At 40.9% G+C, this 27066-nt stretch overlaps 1 protein-coding gene across 8 annotated transcripts in view; it reads right to left on the bottom strand.

The window, feature by feature from the left end:
• RERG (RAS like estrogen regulated growth inhibitor) overlaps window positions 1-27066 on the bottom strand; it is a 168723-nt gene that overhangs the window by 140602 nt on the left and 1055 nt on the right. For 2 of the 8 annotated variants that reach the window (XM_073789015.1, XM_004310329.4), the window contains exon 2: window positions 23942-24105. In XM_073789015.1, the coding sequence (XP_073645116.1) occupies window positions 23942-24002 (61 nt within the window). In that variant the 5' untranslated portion in view covers window positions 24003-24105. Of the gene's footprint in view, window positions 1-23941; window positions 24106-27066 lie in introns of those variants that run through there. The other 6 variants (XM_019937150.2, XM_019937157.2, XM_073789016.1 and 3 more) reach the window with 5 other exon arrangements.

Below are 27066 nucleotides of genomic sequence, written 5' to 3'. Positions count from 1 at the left end.
AGACACCCTTTAGTATCTCGCAGCTTCTTGTCCCACCACACTGCTCGGGGCTCCCCGGGCTGCCACCAAGGGGTCAGCCGGGGACTCTGGTCTCATCAGAGGCTTGACTTGGGAAAGATGCATTTTCAGGCCTCCTCGGGTTGTTGGGACAATTCAATTCCTCATGGTTGGGGACTAAGATTCATTTTTTTTTGCTGACTGTTGAGGGGAGGAGGGTGTGTGTTAGGGGGCTCTGAGCACCTAGAAGTTACCCATAGTTCCTTGCCACACAGCTGTCTCACAGCAAGGCATCTTACTTATTCAAAGCCAGCAAGGGGAGGGTGTCTCTCTCACTCCAGTTTGCTAAGACAGAGTCTTATGTAATGTAACTTAATCAGAGAAGTGACACCCCATCACCTTTGCCATTTTCTGTTGTTTAGAAGCAAGTCACAGGTTCTACGTGAATTCAAGGGGAAGGGGCATGGCTCCTTAGGGGTCATCTTAAGGTGTGTCTGTCACACTCACCAAGCATCATCAGAGATCTCCAGATAATCATATTTGAGTCACAGGCCACTGCCATACATGATAGCACCAATCTATGTGCAGCCTAAGAAATGACGTATGGAGTCTAGATGTGGAATTGAACATTCTCCACAGTAAATCTTCCCTCTCCCTCACCACCCTCATGCAATCAAGCATTGACCTCTGCTGATAATGCCTTCCGGAAACCTCTTAAATCTGTCCACTTTCTCTTTAAAGCCCTCACTGTGGTGTCAAGGCTGTCACCATCCCTTGCTGGGACTGTTGTAGTAGCCTCCTAGTTGGTGTCCCTACCCCTCCACCTCTGCCCCACCTCCCTGTATAATCTGGTCCTCACAAGGAAGCCAGAGTACTTTTTCTATAATATAAATTTGATAACATCACTCCCTGATTAGAGCTCTTTACTCATTGCCCCTCACATTTTGGTTAAGTTACAAGCTTCTTAACATCATCTGGTTTCTGCTTATCTTTTTTTTTTTTTAATAAATTTATTTTATTTATTTATTTTTGGTTGTGTTGTGTCTTCGTTGCTGTGCGTGGGCTTCCTCTAGTTGCGGCGAGCAGGGGCTACTTTTCGTTGTGGTGCACAGGCTTCGCACTGCGGCGGCTTCTCTTGTCGTAGAGCACGGGCTCTAGGCGCGCGGGCTTCAGTAGTTGTGGCTCACAGCCTCTAGAGCGCAGGCTCGGTAGTTGTGGTGCTCGGGCTTAGCGGCTCCGTGGCATGTTGGATCTTCCCGGACCAGGGCTCGAACCCAGGTCCCCTGCATCGGCAGGTGGATTCTTACCTTTCTAGCTCCCCTTGAGCTTCAGGATCCAGCCAAGTTCACTATTTCTTTGTTTTTCCAAAGTTCCACGTTTTCTCCCGCTTCTACTGTTGATACACTGTTTCTACTGCCTGTTACTTCCCCCCAACCCTGCACTCCATCTTTACCCAGTCAGTTTGGCTTGTTTGTACTCATCTTCAGCTCTGTGACCTCTGATCCCCCAAGCCTAAGTTAAGTGTTGCTTCTGTGTTTTCACATAGAACCATGTACTTTTCATGCTGGCACTCACTGATTTGTCAGGAACTGTCTCGCCTGTTAGCTGCTAAATCCCTGAAACGAACACAGTGATTCAACCTAGTGGCTTCTGAATAACTGTTGAATGAACAAATGCCAAGTTTTCTTATAAGCAGCTCTCTTGCCACTGTCCCGGATGCCTTACACTCATTTATTTTCCAGTGTTGAAAAATACAGAGAGATAACTAAATATCACCGATGCAATAACTTTTCATTTTGAGATAAATTTGGACTTACAGGAGAGTTATAAAAATAGAGAGTTCTGTACACCCTTCACCCACACTCATGTAATGATAATATCTCATGTAACCATGGTGCAATTATCAAAACTAAGAAATTAACATTGATACCATACTATTAACCAAAATACAGATTTTATTTGGATTTCGCCAGCTTTTGCAATAATGTCCTTTTTTTTTTTCTCTTCCAGGATACAATCTAGAATGTCACATTGCATTCGGTTATCATGTCTCTTTAGTCTCCCTACACTCTGTGACAGCTCTTCAGACTTTCCTTTTCACAGCCTTGACACTTTTAGAGAGTACTGGCCAGCTCTTTGCAAAATGCCCTTCAATTTGGGTTTGTCTGGTGTTAATCCACGGGTAGATTGAGGTTATACATTATTGGAAAGACTGCCACAGATACGATGTACCCTCCTCAGTGAATCATACTATGTCGATATGCCTTGCACCTAGTGATTATTATTTTATTTAGTTGTTTTCTTATTTAATTTCCCCTTTAGTACTCGGTTAAGGTGGTGCATGCCAGGTTTCTTCATTATAACATTACTATTTTTTCCTTTGCAATTAGTAAATGTTTATTTTAGGGGAGATCTTTTGAAACTATGCAAGTGTCCCATTTCTGCTTAAAACTTTCACCCACGAAATCCATCCATGGTTGCCTGCATAAATTACTCCTGTGATGTTATAATGTTCTATTCCTCTCATTCATTCTATATTTATTAACTGGAATTGTTTTGTAAAGAAGACTTGTTATTTCTTCGTCTTTATTTAGCTGGTTGTTTGTTTATATCAGTGTGGACTCAAGGAGAGCCATGTTATCCATTGAATTATAATCAATACTATTATTGGATTTATGTTGTTATTTGCTTTGCTCAAATTATTCCAACTCTGGCCGTTGGGAGCCCTTTCAGGTTGGTGGATATGTTTCCCTCCTCTCTTGTTTTCCAGCACGTTCTTACTTTCTGGTGCCACAAGATGTTCCACGTTCATCTTTCACTTGCCTACCCCAGCGCTGGAACCCCTTCTCCAAGGAATTCTGGTTCTTTTTAGTGGAGAATTAGACCTGCCTCTCTGCCATTGTGACAGTCTTATCTGTGCACTCATTCTCATGCTCCCACACTGAAATCCCCTCTTTTATTTCCCCCAAAGAAACACTCTTAAAATGACAGTTTTAGAAACTCTGTGGGTCCAGGACATAATAACGGAGACACAGCGATACAGTGTAGCGGAAAGAGCGCTGAACCTAGAGCTGGGAGATGTTTCTGATCATCTGGCATTTTGACTCTGGGTCTGGTTTGGAGGGAAAAGTACTGTACGTACGGGAAACTATAAATACCATCGCAAGGGAGAGAAATCTGCCTCCGAACGCTTGGCTATTACTTCCCCTGCATTCATGCTCCTGTTCCTGAATTTCAGAGGTAGGCAAACGACTCAGGTTATTATTCTATAAAAAGGCATGAATCAGGGAAAAGAGACTTGCTTCTTTTCATCCTCAACTCTCCCACCCCTCCTCCAAGATAATTTGAATCTGAGGTTTTTGCTTTGCCAACAGGAAGAAAGGTACGTACCTTTACAAGAACAATCAAAACACTGACTCACAAACTCGGTGCAAGGATTTAAGGTTATTTCCCTGTTTTGAAAAGCTTCAGAGGATTATGCTAAATTAAATGCTGAAGGGTGAAAAAGAGACAGTGTGCAGCTGGACTCCCACAGCTTGCCTGACACACACTTACAGGATCCAGGCTGGGCTCTAAGCAACAAACCCTGGCTTCCTTCAATGGCACATTCCAGGCCTGCCGTGAAGGAAGGAAAGGCAGAAGACATTTCGGCAGGATTGTAAATGATCCTTTCGCCGTCACTAGAAACAGATCTCTTGAAACACCCTTTTCCTACCCCCTCTCGCATATGGTCTGCTGCCCCTCAGTTCCCCAAATCTATACATTCTCCCCTCAGAACCTATACTTTTGAAAATAGGTTTTATTAGACTATTTTTAATAAAAGAGAAAAAAAAATGTTTTCTGATCTCCTGGAAAAAAATGGTGTTCAAGTGAAATCTGTATGAGGAACGCTTTACTCTTTTACTAGTACTTCATTAGCTCAGATTCATGCACAGTATATAGAGTCTTGGTGTCGTTTAAAAGCCTGGAGCCCATCTTTCCAGGAATGCTTCACATGATGTTCTCTAGGCAGTTGCCAAGAAGGAAGTTCTCCTTTGCTTTATTTTGTTAAAGCAGTTCTGTTGACAGCAGGATCTCTTGCTATGTCCATTTTTCACCCTCTGCTTGCTGCAGGATCCTGGGTTGCTGGTCTGACCACTGAGAACTTGATGAAATCCACAGAGAAAATCGTACCGGTGATGTTATGATTTCGCCACCAACTCGAAATCCACTACCTCTGCAAGACCAATTTCCGGTTGCCAGATGGCATGGGGTAACGTATGTCAAGGAGTCACCCCTTTACATCCATCAGAAATGGAGAGAGTTTTGGGTTTGGTTTGGTTTTTGAAACATCTACCTATATTACCTTTCAGAATACACTTTGTGGAAACGTGTAATGCACGACCCAGAAAGCTAGAGAGCCTCTCAAATTAATGCTTGCCAAGTGACTCGGGTCTAGCCCTTCTGCACATCGTTATCATCTTGGCTAATGAACAAATAAGGGATGAAATGGAAAAATTCTAATTAGCCACCTGGAGACGGTGGCAGAATTGAGGAGATTCCCGCACTGCCTTCAGGTGCGTTGCTTTGGATAAGGTCCAGTATGGCTAAGGATGAGCCTAAGGTGTCAGAAAAGGCAGGAATTGCCAACACTACCGGATCACCTCCCCTCCCCTTCCCCCCTCCAACATAAGGGGCGATGCCCTGAATGCCAAGGGTGCCTCATTAGGAAACAAAGAGTTGGATCAACAGAGGTCACTGGTAGTCTCTGAATAGGTTTTGCCCACTCATGTTTTTTTCTGCTAAGCAGGTGGCTTTCGCCCTGCCCTACAAATGACTGTATCCTGGTTCCGTAGCCCCCCGTGGGAAAATCTCCACTTACCTTGTTAATGCACAGCAAGGTTGGCTGTGGGTTATTTATTCATTTTTCTCCTGTTGGTTTCGTTAATTACCCAAATCTATCAGCATTTTTTGGTCTCAGATTGAACTGAGGTCAAAAGAAAATCAGTTCAGGAAGGTGGGAGGAAACAGCATCGGCTGCCACGTGGCACCAAACTGAGGCACGCAGCTACCTAGAAGCTGCATCCCTGATGATGAATACACTGTCCATACGCCATCCTCCTCCCCAGAAGGTTCACAGCTTCAGTTCCATCCTATGTTCCTGTCCCCAGATCATGGCTTAAATGGGACAACGTAAGGCGAAGAGCCACTCAGTCGGATGGTTTTGGGTTTTGTGTATCGTGAGCCACATTACAAGCTAAACAGACAAGCACGTGGAAGGGATGCAGCCATCCGCCCATGAAGCTCAGTGCGCTGCAAACGTGCCCCATCCAAAGCTGAGTGTGTGAGCCCTGACTACCTGAGGAATACAATCCCATCACTTCCTGCCTCCTTTCAGGACATTTAAAATCCGAGAAAGGGGGGCTGTTCCTCCACAAGTTTACATAAGTGAGACCTCTCTAGTTAACGATTTGGTGAACAGGATTCATCTTAAGGCAAATGAGAAAGAAGTCCAGGAGAAGAAGGGGCACACCGCCCATCGCAGTGAAATGGTGTAGAGACAGAGCTTTCGTTTATTTCTGGGGAAATAAAAGAACATTTCGTTCTGCCCAGGCAGAGCTTTTCTGACTGAAGAGTTGACCCTGGCTCCTTGGAAGGAGATAATTAACATTATCAGCTTGTTACAAGGTTGGCACCAACATGCTAGAAAATGACACCTTGTCTTAATCATTCTTTTCCCCTGAGCAAGTATTTCTCAAACAGATGCAACCCCACACTTGGGCTTCATATTAGCAACGCTGCTCAAGTTTAAAACCCTGGTGGAAAGGTCAATCACGTCTCCTCTGCTACCAAGACTGTGGACCTTGCACCAAAAATATACTAAGAATCAACTCCAGTAAACACATTGAAGGGAAAGCTTTTGATGATCTGTGAGCGTCTGGTTTACACTAAAAACAAAACCCATGCCACTTCTCTGGGCTGAGAAATGGTTTCCAAAGACCGTTAGAAATGGCGACTCTCCAAGTACTGTCAGTAATTCATTCAGAGAAAGGTATTTTGTACATAACTATACTGCAGAGGAGAGGTTATTCTTCAGCATCCATAGCACAGTTTATATTTTAGAAATACTGTGTAATCTTTCATTGTTGCCTCTGAAACAGAACAGTCCTAGGTGAGAATGAGAGGAGAAATAAGAAAGGTCAGGAATGAGAGAGAAAGGTTCTAATCGTAAAATAACCGAACCTCCTCTTGGCTGGCATCTTGAGGGATCCCAGGCCCATTGGACCACAGACCAAGGGTGTCAATCTCATGTACAATAACGATCGCTTACATTGGCTGAGCACTTATTCGTTGTCAGGTGCTGTTCTAAGTATGTTCATGGATTCTTCCACTTAATACTTACAGTCACAACTGAAGCAGTCTTTTATTCTCCAAATATCTATTTAGCACCTGCCATGTGTCAAACGCTAGTCTGGGGGCTGGGGCTATTGCTCCGATCAACACACACACAAATGCCTGCATTCTGTAACTTACACCCTAGCGCAGCCAGGATTTGAACCTCAGCAGTCTGGCTACTGGGCTGTAAAACCATCCTAGTTATTAGTAGGTGTCACAAAATGCAGCCTCTTTTGGAGGCCAGTGAGAATCTCTTAGATCACCAAGAGTTAAATGTGAAACTCCTGGGAGAGAAACACCTGGGAGAGAAACACCTGGGAGAGAAACACCTGGGAGAGAAACACCTGGGAGAGATGTGCTTTCTGTGACTGATGTGGCTGGATTGCTCTTCTCGATGGAAATAGGAGTGGGGCCTGAAACTGAAAAGAGCTGGCGTTTGGATTCAGCAGACGCAGGTTCAAGTTCTGGCTCTGCTATATATTCCACGGATGCTTGGGGCAAGTTGTTAAACCTCTCTGAGCCTCGTCTGGAAGAGAGAAATTATAACAAGACCTACATTCTTTGTGTTGTGGTGAGCTATTCAATGAGATAAGAGAAATAAAATACTTTGCCAGGTGCCCGGCATTGTAGGAAGTAAACTATTCTTATGGACCCGCAAAGCCAGACAATAAAATGTCAGAAGCCGATTGAAGTCGTCTTGGAACGTCAGCCCTGCACTGTATAAATGCCTGACTGCACGGACTGAGGCAGAGCAGAGGTCTCTAGCCCATCTGTCTTCAGTGGGTGTGTGTTCACGGGCACAGGCAGTGCGGAGAGCAAGATGCAGTGCACAGCATCCTGTGTTATCCAGGGGCACCAGAATGGAGCTCCCTGTATCAAGGAGCCTGAGTCTTTTATCCTGTGTCCCCAGCTTTGCTTGCTTTAGGTCTCTGTCCTCAATATGACCAGGTCACGCATGGCCCATAGAAAGCAGAGATGCCTAAAGGTCACAAACCGCTTTGTCTCTTGGTCTGGGTGCTCCAGCCCTGGGGCCTCAGCTCTCTTTCCTTTACAACCCCTGGATCTACTTCCTCTGCTCTCTACCTTCCTGTCCTCTCTCAGTAAGGATGCTTCTATTGATCCGTCCATACGGTCTGACCTGTTTAGCAGCCTCCTTTGGGTGTAGTTCTCAAAGGCACCCCCCTTCTTTACCAAGAGGGGTGCAGGACTCAAATCCCCTTGGGTCACGCCCACTCAAGTGATCACTCAATGCAATTCTCTAAACTTGGAAATTGACCAGTGATGATTCTTCAGGATATTGATCATCCCCTTCCATTTGGTCGCCCTCAAGGCTGATTTGGGCTCCATTCCTTAGTTTCCACAGATGATTCTGAACGTCAGGGTAAGGGGGCAAATGTACGCACAGACTCAGAGACCTCATTCTGTGAAATGCGTATTGATTCTCAGCAGGCTCTTAGTGCATGAAATCAAAGCTTCTGGGAGCCACACTCCATTTTCATGAATAAGAATCCAAATGGTCACAAGTTTAGTGCCCTGAAAAAAACACAAATTTGCCATCTTACGCTTCCGTAGGTTAGAAGCCATTAGTGCCTCTCTGGAGGCTCTTGGGTAGAATCCATTTCCCTTCCTCCTCCACCTTCCAGAGTTCTATCCATAATCCTTGGCTAAAGGTTCCCTTCTTCTATCCTCAAAGCCAGCACCATTACATCTCTGTGACCATCCCTTCTTCGCCACACTTCCCCTTGACCTCAGCCTCTGACCTCAGCCTGGAAAGGTTCTTCAATGTCAGGGAATCATGTGATTAAGCTGGACTCACCTGGAGAATCTAGGATAGTCTCCCCATGTCAAGGTTCGTAACTTCAACCACATCTGTAAAGTCCCTTTTGCCCTGTAAGGTAACATATTCACAGGTTCTGGAGATTAGGACGTGGACATCTTTGTGGTCATTATTCTGTCCATCTCGTTCCTCTCTCTGGCCCCGCAAGGGAATTCCACATGCAAATATATTCATGCCGTCCTCAGGTCCTCAATATTCTGTCCATCTCGTTCCTCTCTCTGGCCCCGCAAGGGAACTCCACATGCAAATATATTCATGCCGTCCTAAGGTCCTCAATCCATTACAGCATCTACTCAAAGTCCAAAAATCTCCTCAAAATCTCATCAGCTCAAAAGTCCCAAATCTCATTATCTACTTCAGATAAACCAGGCAAGGCTGAGGCTCTAGGTGGCAACATAAGGTAGCCTTTTTCTAATGTGCATGTTTTGAAATAATTCAACTGTTTTTATTTCTATAGTTTACACATTTTGTCAAAGGTTTCCACTCCTGATGGCATTCTGAGGCGTTTACTGAAAAGACCATGAGTGTTCTTTTTTTTTTCCTGCATGTCCCACTCTGTCTACTGTATGCCATTACAATCTTCCCATTCAGATTGCAACTCTCTACTCCCAGGGCAGAGCTAGTTATATGTTTTTCTTATATTCCTATATTCTAGATTTGCCACATATGGAGGAAAAAGCTAAACATGAGACTAAACAGTGACTAATATTAAGCCCATTCATATCTCAAAATTTTTCATGTGTTTCAAATGTAGAAACCACTACATTTGGAACTACAATGTAGTTCCACTACATTGGAACTGGGCACAAGGTACACAGGACTAAACAATAGTCTTAGCTGAGCACACAGACAAAGGCATTTGGGAAATTATAATGAATATCCTGAAGGTGACCCAATAAGATAAAAGTGTTCACTTACTAACTATGGCAATGCTGCATTGCATAAATAAAAGATAATACAAGAGAAATCTTCTTTCATTATGCCTTAAATAAAACCCATTTACAAAAGCTCACGTTTTCTCGTGATGGTTGGCTTGAGGAATTTCTTAATTTGTACTGAACAGCATCTCCTTTTGACTGACTCTGAAAAAAATGACCTAAGAAAACAATATGTAGAGTTTCTGCTTTGCCATCAAGGCTGTTTACACCAATTATACACCCAAAATAGCACCACCATAATGTAAATTTGCATAATGAATTACGGAGTCAAAAACAATCATCAATAATGATGACAGGGGTCCTTTGCCTTTATAAGAAGCGTTGTAGTCTTCAATAATATTTATTGACCTAGAAGTCTCCAGCAATAATTAATCATGAATTATTCATAGCAGATAAAAGATTTCCAGTTATCTGATGGGATCCAATCTGCCTTCATAAAATGTTTGAAGCCTTCTGGCATTTTGCCCCGTGTAGGAGCCCGATTCTTCCAGCTATTTGGTTCACAAGAACATCTTGCATTTCAGTGGAGAAAAAAAAACACCCTCTTATTGTGATAAGTAATGAAGCAACTCTCTGCGATCCAATATTTTTAACACACCCCATCATTTAAAATTTTTGACTTGACAATGTATTTTCCTTAATGTTGACATCCTAGGACTTTCACATTTTTAAATAGCTTCTGAGTTTTGCTTTTGGGGCTCTTCCAGGTCAAATTATTAATGTGTCCTCCCTTCCCACCGAAGATGTTTAACACGCTTCACATTTTTCACATATTCAGTGCTAAGCTCACCCATCTTTCTGTACAACTTCCGCCTTTCTCCCGTAACACCTCCTTCGCATACAGCTGCGCCTCAAAAGCCCAATAAGTGGTTTCAGCATGAAATCATAGGCAGAATTTGGAATAGAAGTATTATTTTAAAAACTGAGCTGAAGCAAAGTGTAATATAAAGCTAGAAGATCTCTTGGTAGTTTAAGCACCGTTTCCTCTGTTCTGGTTCCTCATTTTTCCTAGTAATGGTTCCAGTGAAGTAAAGTACTTTTCATGGATACTGATGAATCGAAATGAATGTTTGCAAGTAACAAGGAAGAGAAGACAAGAGAGGGAGAAGGGAGGAAGGCAATCGCTGAGCATCTACAACTCTGCATTGGCATTTTGTTGGAAATTTTCCGAGTACTGTGGATAAAAGCACAGACACCAGAGGCAAACTGCCTGGGTTTGAGTCCTAATTCTGCTAGAGTCTCATCTCTACCTGTAAGGCCCTGGGCAAGTTATTTACGCCCTCCTCAAGCTTCTCATCTGTAAAGAAGGGATAATAACAGGGCCAATTCATAGAGGAGTGGTTATGATTATGTGAGTTCATATGTGTCAAGTTTTATAACAGCGGTTGGCTTACAGTCAATGCTATAAACATGAGCTAATTATTGCAATTGCTGGTTATCATCAGATCTCATATGGGCTTGGCATACAGCAGCCCTAATAGAAGATGGTTATTATCTTCTGCATTTTATTGAAGACGAAACTGGGGTGCACTGAAGTTAAGTAAGCTGACCACACACATAATTAATATATGGCCTGTCAGGCTCCAAACCTGTGTTCCTGCCACTGAAGGGAGATGAAGACTGAAAAGCTGGCTCTGGGGAGCTTTATAAGGGCTTTTCCTGCAACTGAATCAGCAGGATGCCCAAGGCTCGTCACCCTCCCGAAGCATCAATTAGTTCCTATCCCTTTCATTTTTACTTGTTGTCCTCTTTCCCCTCCTAATTCCAATATTAATGACATATGTGAATTGGTATGAAGAAAACATCATAATTTTGAAAGATAAGAAATGAAAGGGAACCATAAAAATCTCACTGAACGTATGGTATTTCAGTCTCCCACCGCCTCCCTCAAAGCTTCCCCAAGTATTTCCCACTGATTTCTCTCCCTCTTGTTGACTCTTATAGCATTTATGGCCTGAACTCAACTGCTAGAACACTGTCTTGTGTACAGTTTAAGATACTAACTTGCACAGACCTCAAAAAATAAATTTCTGATAGTAAATAGCTTACTGAATTTCACCTTTTGAAAACCCATGATGAGCTTCATTTGAATAAACCCCCTCTGGCCAAGGATTGACCAATTTGAGCCTCAACAAGAATAACTACAATAAATTAAAATGCAAATTATGACAACAACAAAAAACACATGAAGATGAGGGTGCATCACTTTTGGAGAATGCTAAGGAACCAACTTATTATTTTGACAGCTGATAATAGAGAGTAAGAATTAAACAATTTTTCTGTCTTTCCTATATAAACTGAACCTCACAGGAGCAACACAGTGGTTAAGAGGAAGTTTCTCCTTATAAAAATATTCCCGCTAATAAGTAAAGACTGGTATGGAACACTTCCATCACCACAGAAATTTCTGTTGGGAAGTGCTGTTCTAGAAAGTCTACTCTAGACAATGAGCTTCAATTGCTGCCAGACATTGAGTGACAGAAGTATACAATAACACCTTGCAAAAAACCAAAAAAACAACAACAAGAAAACCTGAATAAAATGAAGCCTCTGGATCTAACCACCAATTTCCTGTATTTACAGGAAATACAGGGGACAGAGGACTGTGTTACACAACACTCTGGGGATCCAGATGGCAAATTCCAGTTTGCAGGACACTGCTTGGAACAAATGATGCATTTTCTTAACAAAAATAATACCCAAAAAAATTGATGGAGGAGGAAATTTAAATCTCATAAATTCCATGAATTCCATAAATTCCACATGTAAGACATGCATCAAACAAAATTACAGTCCATAGCCTTTATTAAAAGCCTGTTTCAAACAGACTGTAAAATAAACAATTACTAATTTTAAAACAACTGAAGTCTCTCCTTCTGTATCGCTGTTGTCTTTTCAAAAGGGTCCTGAGCCTGAATTGAGTCAAAAATCAATCATTCTAATATTTACAGCTTAGTTGTAACCATGCCATACCATTGATACGGTGTCTATGTCAGTTTCCTGGGTTTGATAATGTATTGCGGTTATGTGAGGTGTTAATCATTGGGGGAAGCTAGGTGAAGGGTACACAAGAGCTCTCTGTTTGTTTTTGCAACTCTGACAATTTTCTAAAAATATTTCAAGATGCAAATTTGTCAAAATCGATCATTGTGCTGGAATCCATCACCAGCTGATTTCTAGTTGCAAGTCATACAGGCCCAACAAAACACTAAGGTCCCTGAGACGAGGATAATCATATAATTCTCTGGACTTCCCCCCAAATATTGGCATTTTATTAGGCATATGGCAGGAGGATGAAGAGGGTGGAATAATTGGGAACATAGGAGGAATTTCATAACTATTTGTAAATTGATAAGTGGGCGACATTAAGAAATCATGGGTTAAATTTTGGGACTCAAGGATTTAAATGTGTGGTTACTGTGCTCTTGATTTCACCTCTTTTGGAAACTGCTAGAGAAACAGTTTCCAATTATAAAATATATGAATGGAAAAATAGTCCCAGGCATTGGAACAGATAACCATTACTCACACTACTAAGTGTGGTTGAGTCTTCCTTTAAAACATCTAACTCAACACATGTTGCCAAATGACTAGGAAGCTGGCTCAGTTATTAGGTTCAGTTGTAATTTACAAGATTCTTAATGGAAAAAGAAGTCAAATGCTTTTCAGACAGATAAATATTCACAATTTTATTCTTACTTTTTAATTTTTGGCTTCACCACTTAAATTACTGTCCAACGGCATAAAGCAGAAGAGAACTTTAAAAAACATTTAAAAAAAAAAACCTGGAAATGCATCACCGAGAAAAAGATGTTATCCTTCTATCCAAAACAGTGGAAACTTATGAACTTTTCTCAATATCGTAGTTCTGTCTACACAACCATTGCGTAAGTTTTATAAATGCCACTGTCAGCAAGCAATTGAAAATTGTTTTTTTTCCAAATGTTGGAGAAAGAACAACTATTTTATATTAATTAAAGCTAATCCACATTGGCTTTAATTGAGTGATGGAGCATTGTGCTCATAGGCTCAAGTTTATTAGGTTCAGTTCCTATGTGGTCTACGTAGCTTCTCTCAGTAGAATATTTGGTACCATGGTCTTCGACCATGTTTAACTCCCAGACTCTTAACACTGTAGTTTAGCCCAACCCACCCCTACTGTTGCCAAAGTATCATCTTAAAATCAAAGCTCAGCATGTCACAGTTGTTGAGCTTTACACTTTTTTTTTTTAAACAAAACTTACCTTACCATGAAGCGAATGAAAAATTCTAGTCTTAAGGAACCACAGGAAAAGCTCACATTTGCTCTGCCCCAATAGAGTAATTTTTGGCCTAGTCTACTCCCGCTAGAATGTTAACTTCATGAGTGCAGAGACCCTGTCTGTTTTATTTACCCTGGTATCATTGGTACCCATGACAGTGCCTGGCACTCAATGTTTATTACATGTAGCTCACAAAAAGCTGTATGCTTTTCCAAAGCCGAAAACACCTATTTCAAATGGAAACTGAGTACTTCGCAAACTTAAAACAGTGGTTTCCAAAATTTGGTCCTCAGACTAGCAACATCAGCATCCTCTGGGAATTTGTTAAAAAATACAAATTCTCGGGCTTCCCTGGTGGCGCAGTGGTTGGGAGTCCGCCTGCCGATGCAGGGGACACGGGTTCGTGCCCCGGTCCGGGAAGATCCCACATGCCGCGGAGCGGCTGGGCCCGTGAGCCATGGCCACTGAGTCTGCGCGTCCGGAGCCTGTGCTCCGCAACGGGAGAGGCCACAACAGTGAGAGGCCCGCGTACCGAAAAAAAAAAAAAAAAATTATCTGGCCCTACTACAGACCTGCTGAATCAGAACCTCAGGGGTGGTGACCTGAAATATATATTTTAACAAGCCCTCCAGGTGATTCTGAGGCATGCTAAAGTTTGATATCTACCAGTATAATCTAAGGAAGAAAACTCTTTCCAAAATTCAGCTCTGATTTGCATCACATAAACTCAGCTATTTCAGCACAGAAACATACATATCCTGGAATGATTCTCTGGAAAATGACTTTCTGTAAAGACTAGATATGTGGGCCAATAAAAGTTGATCACTGTTATGCACTTTATATAGCAAGATACCTTGAATCGTAAGACAAGAATGTGTGTAAGGCTTCCTCCCAGACAACCTATTTTATGGCAAATCTAAACAGAACTTATTTAATGAACATGGAAGTAATGTGATATGGTGTTAATGTCCCCACACCAAGAGTCAAAGACCTTTGTTTTTCTTTACTAGCTGAAAATTATCCAAAAAACTCACTGGGATTCCTCATCATTTCAGTGAGCTAAATAATACCAAAGTGGAAAATTCTATGATTCAGTAAGAGCATCCAGGGCCTAAAATGTTCCAAAACCAACATATTTCCAAATGACAGAAAGAAGAGAAGGATGATACACATGCTGTATCCGAAAAGCTCCTGACAAGCCAGAAGAATAAATTAAATTGAACAAAACAGTATTTTAGAGGCTAAAAATTAACTTCTACACCTGAATGGAACATACACATACTCAGGTACAAGTATGGGAAGATCTGACTCAGCAACAGCATATATTTAAAGAAAAAGACTTCATTTGCAGTATACACCCCATGAGCCATCACTGTACCCACCGTCACCCTGAAAGCAACAGTGACCTTAGAATGTCTTAGCAGAAGCAAAGTATCTAGTAGCAAAACCACAGCTGTGCTCTTATCTGGTCTGGGCATCCCCCATCTGAAAGGCCTGCATTCATTTCCAAGCCCTACACTTCGTGGAGTGCACAGCTGGAGTGGAACCGCAAGGATGACGCTGTGACCAGAAACCGTGATCTCTGCAGAGCAAATGAAATCACTGTGAGGAACCAGACAATGAAAAAGAAAACTCAGGCATGGGTGGAGGCATGCTGGTTTATCTTCAGATATGTTAAGGGCTGTCATAAGGAAGAAGAATTTAAAGTGCTCTGTGGAACTTGAAGGGGTTAAAGTCAGTGAGTAGAAACTGGTGAACAGCCTTTGGTTGCAAAGAAGGTAAAGTAACAGACAGGAAGACTTGTGATAGTTTTATGTGCCAGTTTGTCTGGGCTCTAGGACCCAGTTATTCAATCAAATATTACTGTAGGAGTTGCTGTGAAGGTATTTTGTAGATATGGTTAACATCTACAATCAGTTGACCTTAAGCACAAGAGATTAGCCTGAATGATGTGGGTGGACCTTATCTGATTACTGGAAGGCCTTTAGTGCAAAAACTGAGCTTTCCCAGAGCGAAAGACATTCTTCCTCTAGCTTGCAGCATTCACTCCTCCCTGACTTTCCAGACTGTCATCTTTCTCTACAGATTTCACTCTTGCCAGCCCAAATAAATATAGAAAGACGTAATTTGTGTGTGTGTGTGTGTGTGTGTGTGTGTGTGCGCGCGCGTGTGTTCTACTGGTTCTGTTTCTGTTTCTCTGGAAGACTGTAACTGATACAGTTGCCCAAGGATAGAACGGTCTATTTCTTCTCATGCTGAGTTCCTGTTACCAGAGATATTCCAGTGCAGGAGAGGAAACCACTTTGGCAACAATAAAGAGACCATTTAGAAGATATGATTCTTGATGAAATTATATAGCACATATAGACCACGTACTCTAACTTAATTTATTCACTTTATTGAGGAGCCAGTCTTCATCTGCTCTGGGAATATAATAATGAGCAGAGATAGTTACTACTCTGCTTTTTTGGAATGTACAAGAATCCTGTACTATGTGCAAGGTATTCTAGAACACAAAGTTGGCGCTCAACAGATACTTGTTGAATGAATAATTGAATGAATGAATAAAAACATAGTTTAAGACTATAGGGAAATATATAGATACATATATTTATATATTTTTTGAGAAATGTTTCTATCAAAAATATGTAAATGTTTTAAAGCTTTAATTTTTTAATAAGGATAAGATTTGATTATCAAAAAATTCTATAACATGCCATATTTCCTTCTCCAGTAAGGCATAAGTCCAAATTATTTTCCTAAACTCTTCTCCTTTTTTGACCCCCTTATATACTGAGCCTACAAAAACACCCTGACTTAATGTCTATTCATTTCACACATTTGAAAGTGCAAATTCCTTCAGCATAGAATCTACAACCTCTGAATAGTCTGTAACGTTATACACTCAGTGGAGGAACCCTCATAGCCAACTACTGACCTGAGCGTGCTCATCCAGCCTCCAGCGATGGACAGCCGGGAAACAGACCATACTGCTTTTCCAAACACGAATGTTAAGGAACGCAGGGGAAGAACTGCACGGATTTCCATAATAAAAGCATGATAGTATTAGGACCATATTTATATCACACGTGTAACTTTTCAGAGTACCTTCACAGCCTATCCGACCTGCATCACTGCTAAAAAAAAAGCGAATAAAAGTATCATTTGACGGATGAATAAAAAGAGAGAGTCATGGATGGGATGAAGGTGAAGTTTAAAGCCCAATCCTTTCACTCGGTTCGGCTGGGTGCTTTTCTTTTTCATTAGATCATACTGACAGGACATGGCGCATCATATTCTCTTTTGATAACAACGGAAAATGTACCCTTTAGTAGAAGATGATTCATCAGTCTTCTTACTCTTGATCCAAAGCTATAACAAATGGAATACTGCATTACAGGGGAACTTTCCTACATATACAGGTTGCTGAGAATCTTGGTTGTATTGATTGGCAACTTACCCCGTACTCCCAGGGGGCTTTGCCATGCATTGATAATTCACTGATTACTGGAAATTTCTTATGAAAAAAAAACCTTTAGATTTTTTTTTACAAAATTCATATTACAAAAGTCTAATGATCATTTCATTTCCTAATTAAAGGTGTTTGAAAGGAACAGGGTGATACAAAATGAAAACACTTAGTAGCAAAGTTGCGAAAGCCTCGCACAGTCATAAACTGGGATTCTAGACGTGGCTGAGGCTCCAGTAAGTTGGGTGATCTAGGTAAGAATCTCTCTCCTGTGTATGTATAGGAGCTTTACCTATTTGCGTATTCCAAGCTGAAATTACCTATTTCAGACTGCCTTGTCTTCATAATATAACTACTTTCATTTTTAATGGGATGGAAGAAATTATGGCTGTTTTTCTGAAACCACATCAATTTTTAAAGGCAGCTGGAGCAATAGGGATGCGTTTGCACTGGAATTTTGGCTTCAAGGCCAGTACCACCTTGAAAATTTGGCTGATTTCCCCAAACCCATGAGTTGGAGAAATACCAGTAATAAAAAGGGGAATTACAAGGATGATTTACAATTTTCTTCACTCCCTCCCTCAAATTTAGTCTTTGTCTGTTGCCAAGAAAACAAGTCATGATCAAAATGGAACCAATTGGTAACTGATAATTAAACTACAGCAAAATATTTCAATAAATAAATTAGCCATCAGATAAAAATTAAGGACAATTGAATTTTGATAATATATCCCAGCAGAAAAAAGCAGAGACAGAGATATGTCCTTTTGACTTTGAAAAACAGTTCTTGATTTTGTTTTGTTTTCCAGTATTGTTTCTTTCCTAATTATATTTTTCTTGGGAGAAAAGCTTAAGAATTGGCCACTGCCAGCCTACAAAAATGTTTACCCACCAATAAACAACTGATTTTGATTCTTTTAATTTTTCTTTCCTCTTCTTTCTTTCCTTTCCCTTTCTTTTTCTAAGTCCTTATATGCACGGTTCCTCATCTTTGCTTAACTTCCTGGGCACGCAAGAAAAGTCTGCGTGACTTAAGCCTAGCACAGAAGTCTGACTTTGTACATATCCTTAGATATACACCTGCAGTTTGAAAACACCCTTCTATTCCTCTTGGGGTGGAAGAATCAAATGAAAATAAACTCATTTCGGCTGTTTGTCTCTTTTTGCTTTTCTATCTTTGCAGGTAAAGGAAGGTATAAATGCTTGAAAGCCACAGGTAACCACATCACGGTATTTTATGACAAGAGAACAGCTATTTTTCCAGCATTATCCAAACTTGTCTCAATGCCACCTTCCTCCCTTTGGCCCAGTCCATTAAAAAACAATTACTTCTCTAACCACCATCTACACAGGAACCAATGGACCTGATTTCTGGTAATCTTTAAATTTCAACAACCACTTAGGAAAGGCTTCTTCACACACACACACACACACACACACACACACACACACACACACACACACACACGTTTCCAGGAGCTGTGGAACTTCTGTACCCACCTGAAACACAACCTGTCCCTCTTTTTACCTAAACAAATATTTAAAGAAAAATTACCATGAATATTATACTGTATAATCTTAGAACAAGAATAAACGAGAACTTGAAGAGCTGCTTGGCAACGTAAGTAGGTAGAAAGTGAGGGACAGGACCATTGTCGGTGCTCACATTCATGTGATGCACACAGCTGAGGCTATTTCCTCTGCTCGTGGTCCTGAAACTGGACCCAAAGCCTAGGCATTATTGAAGCCACAGATCAATTTGCTATATCTTCCTGGAGAGTCCATTTTAGTCACTGATTTGGGGATAAACTTGTTTTTATATTCAAACAAACATAGACATATTGTGGATCAATATTAAAATTTGCCTATATTTCTATAAGTAATAAAACATGCAAAACAATTACATGATTGTAATGAGATGCTTGCATGACCCAATTCCCTAGATCTTTCTCCTCCTTCTTTTAGAAGTACTTTGAAGACAATGTTTAAGAAGCATCATACTACACCATGAAGTATAAATGAAGGGAACGAACTGGTATAGCTACTTGGGTAAAGAAAAAGTTCTAAAACACAAAGCTGAGCTCTATAGCATAAGGAAATTGACCTACCTAAGATGCTGTTGATATTGTCTTTATTTAATATATATGAGATCTCATAAACATAACTCAGCCAGCAAGAAACATATATGTTAAAGCAGTATCTGGTGCTCATTGGAAAAGTCACATTTAAAATCAGAATTGTCCCTGCCCGTCCCACTTGAAAATAAAATGAAAAAGGCTTTTTAAAACTTTTAATAATTGAGAGAGAGGGGGGAAAGCAAACAAGAACAAGAAAAAGGAAGAAGAAATAAATCTCTTTGTGCCAAGGGAAACGGTATCCCATGCTAGTTTGTGTTTGGCACCCAATTCATAGCCCAGCAACCTGAGTCTAAGAACTTAAGCCTTCACGGACGAGCGCATCAATTGGTTTTGAATCAGAGAATAGCATTACTCCATTAACTTTGAGACTATCCCTTGCAAGAAATATATTTAGCTATGGCACACGATATTTCAGTCCTAAAATGAGAACGTCAACTGTGAAACGCAACTGAAAATTTCAGTTGTTTTTCTCTCGACTCCTCCCACTTACTACACATTCGAATAATGTGAATCCAGGAAGCATTTACATAAATGTGGTGTTCATTCTAGGTTTTATGGCAGGTCTTTTTGCTTTCATTACTTGGAGCCTGCCACATTACAGGCTGGCACACACGAGAAAGGAAATCTATGCCCTACATGCCGTGTTATTACTGGCTGCCTTACCCTTAGCCAGAGAAGGGAAACGTTTACTCTGCTGGGACAAGAGAAGAAGCAAAGGGCTGGGAAAACTTGGCTCTCCACGTTGAAGATTCCACACAGTGTTCCTCATGCTGAACCAGCAAACTCGCCAAGCCAGGAAGCTCAGTTGAAGACAGGACTGCAAGAACTGCCAAAACTAGACAGAAGGAAGAAGAATCCTCCTGATGCAAAAGACCCTGTAAATACTGCAATATATGTACACATGTACACATACCCAACATGTTTTGTAATTAACACATTATTAAGTTTCGCCTGTGCTGCCGCTTCTAATGTCAACCTGTCAACCAAAGACTTCTGGTTAACGTTAAATTCTGTTTTAAACATGGAAGGCTTATCTGTTACCTGGGCTTAGGAAACCATCCACCACATACCAGAAGCGCTTTCAAATTTAACGGTGTTAATTTATTGATGACACCATAATACTTCTGGCTGTTTTTCCAAGATTTCCAAGATATTAGCCAGGAGAAGTATTGTTATGATCAGCAGTGGTCAAGCTGTAATTGACATAAACCAGACTCTGGATTTAAGACAAAGAGAGAGACTGAGAAAGTGTGTGTGTCTGTGTGTGTGTGTGTGTGTGTGTGTCTGTGTGTGTGTGTGTTTAGGGTGTGCTGAGCAAGCAATACAAAATTTTTTCTTATAAGCTTTCTGACTTTTACTGAAAACCCAAATATCCACTTGAATGTAGATATATCTTTTTTTTTTTTTTTTTTTTTTTTGCGGTACACGGGCCTCTCACTGTTGTGGCCTCTCCCATTGCGGAGCACAGGCTCCGGACGCGCAGGCTCAGCGGCCATGGCTCACAGGCCCAGCGACTCCACGGCACGTGGGATCTTCCCGGACCGGGGCACGAACCCGTGTCCCCCGCATCGCCAGGCAGACTCTCAACCACTGCGCCACCAGGGAAGCCCGTAGATATATCTTTGATTGTATGGTTTCACTAGACAACTTACAAATGAAGAAGAGCACACCTTGAAAAATTGTAATAATTTAAGCTAATATACTTGAGCACTTACTACGTGCCAGGTACTGTTCTAAGAGACTTGCGTGTAATAACTCAGCCAGTCCTAACAACAACTCTTTGAAATAGGCACTATTACATCCTTCATATAATTGCAGAAATTGAAAATTTAAGTACCTTGTTAAAGTTGCTAAATTCACACAGCTAATAAAGTGTAGAACTGGGAGTCAGACCTAATAGTGTGACTCCAGGTCTCCTGTTCTTGACTCCATTAGCAAATGGCCAATATGGTCTTATTTACCCCAAATTCCAAATTGGTATTGAGCGTGCAGGAAAGCAGATGGGTCAGGTAAGGCTTGAAGCCTCTGAAGTAATTCACACAGACCCAGGTTCAGATCAGAGACGCTCAAGTTTCTACCACTCCAAGATCACAAGCTGCCGCCCCTTTGCAGGAACGTTTGGTGAGAAATGGATTGTTTGAGCCCACGGATGGGTCATGACCATTTGGGGGAGGCATTTGAGTAAGTGAGGAGCCGTAGTTACATTCCAGCAGGTATAATTTCTTGCAGACTTAAAAAAACAAAAGTTACTTATAAGATAAATTGAATCTGTACAATAGGAAGGCGAAGGTGGTATACAGTGATTAGGCAGAGATCTCCATATTAATTAAGAACTATTATAAACGTGAATTCACAGCCTGGTTTCAAAGTTGAGAGATGAGCTATGAAGTACTCTATGGTTGTTTTCACTGAACTATGGGAAAAGGTCTCAGAACCGTCTCCCATGCATAAGTCAAACCCGTCTACTTTATAAACGGGAGGTGTGGTTACAAGGTCTCAGGAAAACAGCCTAATGTTGAAATAGGAAAACACTGTCTGTTTATAGATGACAGACAAAAAGGCAATTGTTTAAAGGCATGTGGTCTATCACTGTCATTTTCACCTAAATGAAAATAAACACGCATGGTAGAATGTATATAAGGTGGACAGGAAAACCAGTCCAAAGAACAGTCATTAATCAAGAGTCATCGGATTTTCGAGTTGGAAAGGACCTAAATGAACAAGTTCAACTTCTGCCCTTTGCATAAATTAAAACGAAGGTCAACAGAATGTGGACTCTGTGTGCAGGTGTCATCTTCAGCTCTGGGTCTGAGGGCTTTCCCCTAGGGAGAAGGTCTGCAGTGAGAGGACAAGAGGATGGTATGTAGAACCTGAGAGCCCCAATCTTTGAGAGAGGTAGGCCAGTAAAAAGCAGCACATGAAGATGTCTGCTTAGGGTCAATGGAGAGGTGGCAGGAAAGCCAAGAAGTGTGATGTCATGGGAGCCTGGGAAGGAAGGAGTTTTAGGAAAGCGTAAGTGGTTATGTTGAATGGTAACAAGAGTTCTAAGAAGACCAGAACTGAGAAAGATTCATTAGATTGGTTGGTTATTGATCTGTGGTGACCCTCACAAAAGCAGTTTCAGCAGCATGACCACAGTGGAAGATTGCCATGTTTAAGCAATGAATGGGAAGTCCAAAAATGTTAAGACAGCGAGGCAGAACCCAAGTTCAATAACCTTGGAGAAAAGAAAAAGATGGAGTAGTGGACAAAGAAATGTTCGAGGGAAAAATGTCAGTAGAGAATGAGAAGAATCCTTGAAGAAATAATTGAAACAACTTGGGGGAAGACAAAGGAAACTGAGGTCTAACTGATGCATCAGCCTTGACAGGAAGAGATACCCAGTTTGCTCTGAGATAATACAGATGAAAAAGGGTGGGTATACGGTACACAGAGTTAAGTGGTTCTCTCCACTGGATTTTTATTTTTATGTTTCACTTTTCAAATGATGCAGAGTTTATTTTGGTAAATGATATAAGGGTAAAAATTCCCCTTCCCTTATTGCCTGTGTTAAATTTTGCATGCATGAATGTTAAACACTGAGCTCTAAGTCTAGCTCCCTCGGTCGTGAAAAATTTAGACCAGCTCTTGTTAGAACATGTCTTCCCACACACGGCATCGCCTTGGTCCTCCACTCACTGGAACAGTTTCCTCACTCTCCAGAGCCTTCCACCAGCTACGGAAATTGTTTGTTCTCACGCCATCAGGAAACACTGAGGAGATTAACAGGGAGGAGTTTAATGATCTTCGATCTCCTGAAGGCTGCCGGTTTCTTAGCCTTGTCAACTATCTTTTTTTTTTTTGCTTGGTTTCTGCCAAAGGCCAGAGCAAGTGGCAAGCAGGAGGAAAGGGTGATGGCAGAAAAGAGCCCTCTTGAGAAAATAAAAAGAGACAGAGAGAGAGAGAGAGAGAGAGAGAGACTTAGAACTTAGAATAGGGAAGATTTATTGCTGAAATATACCAGAGAGCTGGTTTGGAAAGAGAGGTTGGTCACAGAATTCAAAGCTGCTCGTGCGTGTTTGTTTAAGATTATGTGGATGACTTGTACTGGATGATCCGAATGGGTTTCCCTCTACAAACACACACCTACTGGGTGTTTGAGTCCTTTGCTGAGAGCCAAAAGCTCAATGGGCAAAGTCAATTATGAGTCTTTCCTCCAGTGAGAGATCAAAGCAACGTTATCTGAAAAACCACGTTGCCCGGATAGTTCACCAACATGTACTTAACATTGAATTATAAAATCTGAGATCCATTTCTCAAATTGGATTAGATACATTTTCACTTCCACCATTTCACCCTTCATCTTAAAGGTCTGCAAACCTTTACTGAGGTGTGAAATACAAAAGCCTCTGAATTACCAACGTGGGCCACAACTGGATCATTTAAGTTCACCCCAGAGGTTCTGGCAATAGCTATCTTACCTGAGGTCACACACGCCCCAGCTTTCACCAGTCCTCCCCAATTTTAGGCGTGTTGGGTGATATTACAATTCTGTTTCTTGTAAAGATATATTCCCTCGGCCAGCGTTTATTCAGCACCCAACACATGCTCGACACTGAGCCAGTTTCATCAAGATTGATGAGATATTACATTGGCCCTGCAAGATCTCATATAGAGAAAAAAAGAGCAAATGTATTTTTTGATTTCTACAATCTGATTTCTTTGGAAGTTGAACATCCTTCCTCAGAATACCAAGACCTGTGTTGTATCCATTGCCTTGTGTATTACCAGCAGAGCTTCTTTCCCATAGAGAAGCAAAAGAGGACACAAAACCTGGTTATGCAAAATGAAAATTTCAGAGAAAGAGGCTTCACCTGAAAGAGCAACACAGGAGAACAGGAGAGACACACACACACACACACACACAACCACCGCAAAAATCTTACCTGACTTGCCCACGCCTGCTCTCCCAAATATTGCCAGTTTGACCTCTGAACTTTTAGCCATGCCGGCTGCTGGTAGGCAATTCACTGTGGTTCAAACTAAAGAGCTGAGAAGATCTTTTTGGTTCCAGCCCTTGGTTTCACCATATCATTGTAAGTCAGCAATCCTTCAACAAAAGAGATTTGGGAATTCATAACTGACTGGAGAAAGAAACTCATATTTATTGAAGCATCCCCTACGTGCCAGCACCATTCACTCGATCAACATCTTCCCTGGTGATCTTCACCACAATCCTGCAAGAGGATTCTAGCAGTACACTGTAAACCATTCAACTAAAAAGTGATAGACCCAGGACTTGCACATAGATCTGTTTGGTTCTAAAAAATGCATTTTTACACGAGATAGCATTTTCAAAAGTACTTCCTCAAAGAACGTTTTTTGTCAGTCATTGATAACAAATACTTGCCTGTGAATACATGTATTTACCATATGTCTGCAAACATCCAATATACATACACACATGGGGAGAGTCACATTTGGAGCTCTTATTTCCCTTTGGGCTGAATAATACACATTCCTATGAATGTATCCCATTGTAATATGATTGAACTTGCATTCCAAGGTTTAAATTTTATCTCCGTTCACACTGGATCACATGGTTGAGTCATGTGACAGATACCCATGTTCCAAAATTGATATATAACATCTAGATAATATTTTTATATTTTTCTGGGCACAGGGCCCTGGTACACAAAAGATAAATGACATGTGCTGACTTCTGATTCCTTTTCTATGACAACCTCAAGTAAATTAGTTTCTGGTACTGTCCTGACACTTGGGAAATGACATTATATACAATGTAAGCACATTTTATATAGTTGGGTGCTTCAGGAAGGACACCTAGGTCCTTGGTACCATGGAAATGTAAAATTGGAAAAAGCCTTGGAGTCAATGGAAAAATCCATCCAGCCTTCCTTTTTGATCAGACAACCATCTAACAACCATCCTGGGTCTAATTTATCACTTCCAGGTATGGGGGGAGGAGAAGCATTATATCAACTTTTTCTTTTCTTTCACTCAGAGCCCTTCAAGTAGCCAAGCAGCTATTAGGAACCTTTGCCCCATTCTAGATGTCTACTTTCTAGGAAAATGAGACCCAATCATCTTCCCTGGTTCTTCATGGGACATCTGTTCTTGTTTATGTTTTTTTGACCCTCACCTTCCCTCCTGACCACGTGCAGCTCTCTTCTCTGGTATTTGCCATTTTAATCACTCTAAAAATGTGGCATCCTCTGCATTCGCCCCTTGAGATATGACCTGACAAATGACCCAGCAAAAGTTTCATACGATTCTTCCTCTTCTTCATCTGGCGCTGTAGTTATATTTCAGCACACTCATATTAAGGCTCCCATTTTTCACGTGAATTGCAGGCTCCCCTATTCTGAACTTCTGCTATCGATGTTTTCAACCTAAGTACAAGACTTCACTTTCAAGTCTGTTATCTAAACACATGAACTGTTCCTGCCAGAGTTTTGGCATCTACAAATTTTCAAAAAGAGCTTGCCCAGAGAAAGAAAAAAGTAAAAGTCTTTCTGAAAAAGTGTTTCTACAAAGACGTTAACGTGTAGTCGTCTCCTTCATTACGCATCTAAACTATGGACCTGTACCTCACAAATTTTGTATTTGCTGATTTCCACAGTGCCAGAGCTTCCTCTGAAGGACAGAAAGGTCAACAATAACACTGGCTGTTGTTTACTTCATCCCAATAATGAACAAACTCCCTAGTGATCATTAATAGTACAAAACCCAGAAGCTTTTACATCTGTAATTTGTCCAGTCCCACACTTTTGGCTAAAGATAAAAAGAATTTCATTATTTGTCATTTTATATGCATTCATTACGAAAAGGCCTCGGGTAAGCTGGGATGAAGTGAGAGAGTGGCACTGACATACATACACTACCAAATGTAAAATAGATAGCTAGTAGGAAGCAGCTGCATAGCACAGGGAGATCAGCTCGGTGCTTTGTGACCACCTAGAGAGGTGGGATAGGGAGGGTGGGAGGGAGGGAGACTCAAGAGGGAGGAGATATGCGGATATATGTATATGTATAGCTGATTCACTTTGTTATAAAGCAGAAACTAACATACCATTATAAAGCAATTATACTCCAATAAAGATGTTAAAAAAAGAAAAAGATACAATCTAAAAAAATTTGAAAATCAAAAAGAAAAAACAAAGAAAAGGCCTCTATGCTTAAGGCTCAGCGGTTCATCACAGAAGCATAATCTATCGAGATGTATTAACTAAATAAATTCCGAATAAGAATGGCAAGCATTTCTTTGAAACATAGAACATGGAAGTGTCTGGAGCTTGTATAAACAACAATTTGTTATTTCATACAGAACTGTTCATTCCCATGCACATAAAAATCCAAATAATTTACTATCTGATTTACGCCTCAAGAAAGTAGCCATCAAATGTGGTTTAAAAAAAAAACCAAAACATTTGTTAAGTTAAATTTTTCAGTAACTCCCAAATGGCCTCAGAGGCATAGGAATTTCACATAAGAACGAAAAATTGTGTAGGTTAAATTTTTCATACATAACCTAATAAAGATGTAGCTAGTTATTGTAAATCTTAGGTTATGTTTAGAAAAATCCCTTAAAGGAAGACACAAAACTGACATATATCCTTCAACATTTTCTCACATGAAAATGTGAAAAGTTACATTTGATAAAGATAGAAAACAAAGATAAATGTGTAAATTGTTTTAATAAGGGACCTGTTGCCAAGTCTCTGATGTTCAAAATAATTCATGATCCAAGACCTTCCATAACACGGATGGAATAAAACATATTTTTTCATGTTGTTGTGCAGAAATATTCTGGCTGGGTCTTGAAGCTGCCATCCACCTTTTACGTGGACAGTGCTTTATTAGGACAAAAACTTCTCAGTTCTAATCACTCCTAAAGCTAAAATCACACTTAGGTATTTAAGAGATTAAAGGTTTTTCCTAAACGTAAAGGTACCAAAAGAAAGCTTAGAAAGAAGAGAAAAAAGCAAGACTCCAAATTCTGTGTTACATTAATGCATGCATTGATTCATCCCGCAGTTATGCTAAATGG

This window comes from Tursiops truncatus, chromosome 11 (genome assembly GCF_011762595.2).
Source record: "Tursiops truncatus isolate mTurTru1 chromosome 11, mTurTru1.mat.Y, whole genome shotgun sequence".
NCBI lineage: Eukaryota > Metazoa > Chordata > Mammalia > Artiodactyla > Delphinidae > Tursiops > Tursiops truncatus.
The sequence above is the reverse complement of the archived record's forward strand: the minus strand, read 5'-3'. Positions and strand labels throughout refer to the sequence as shown.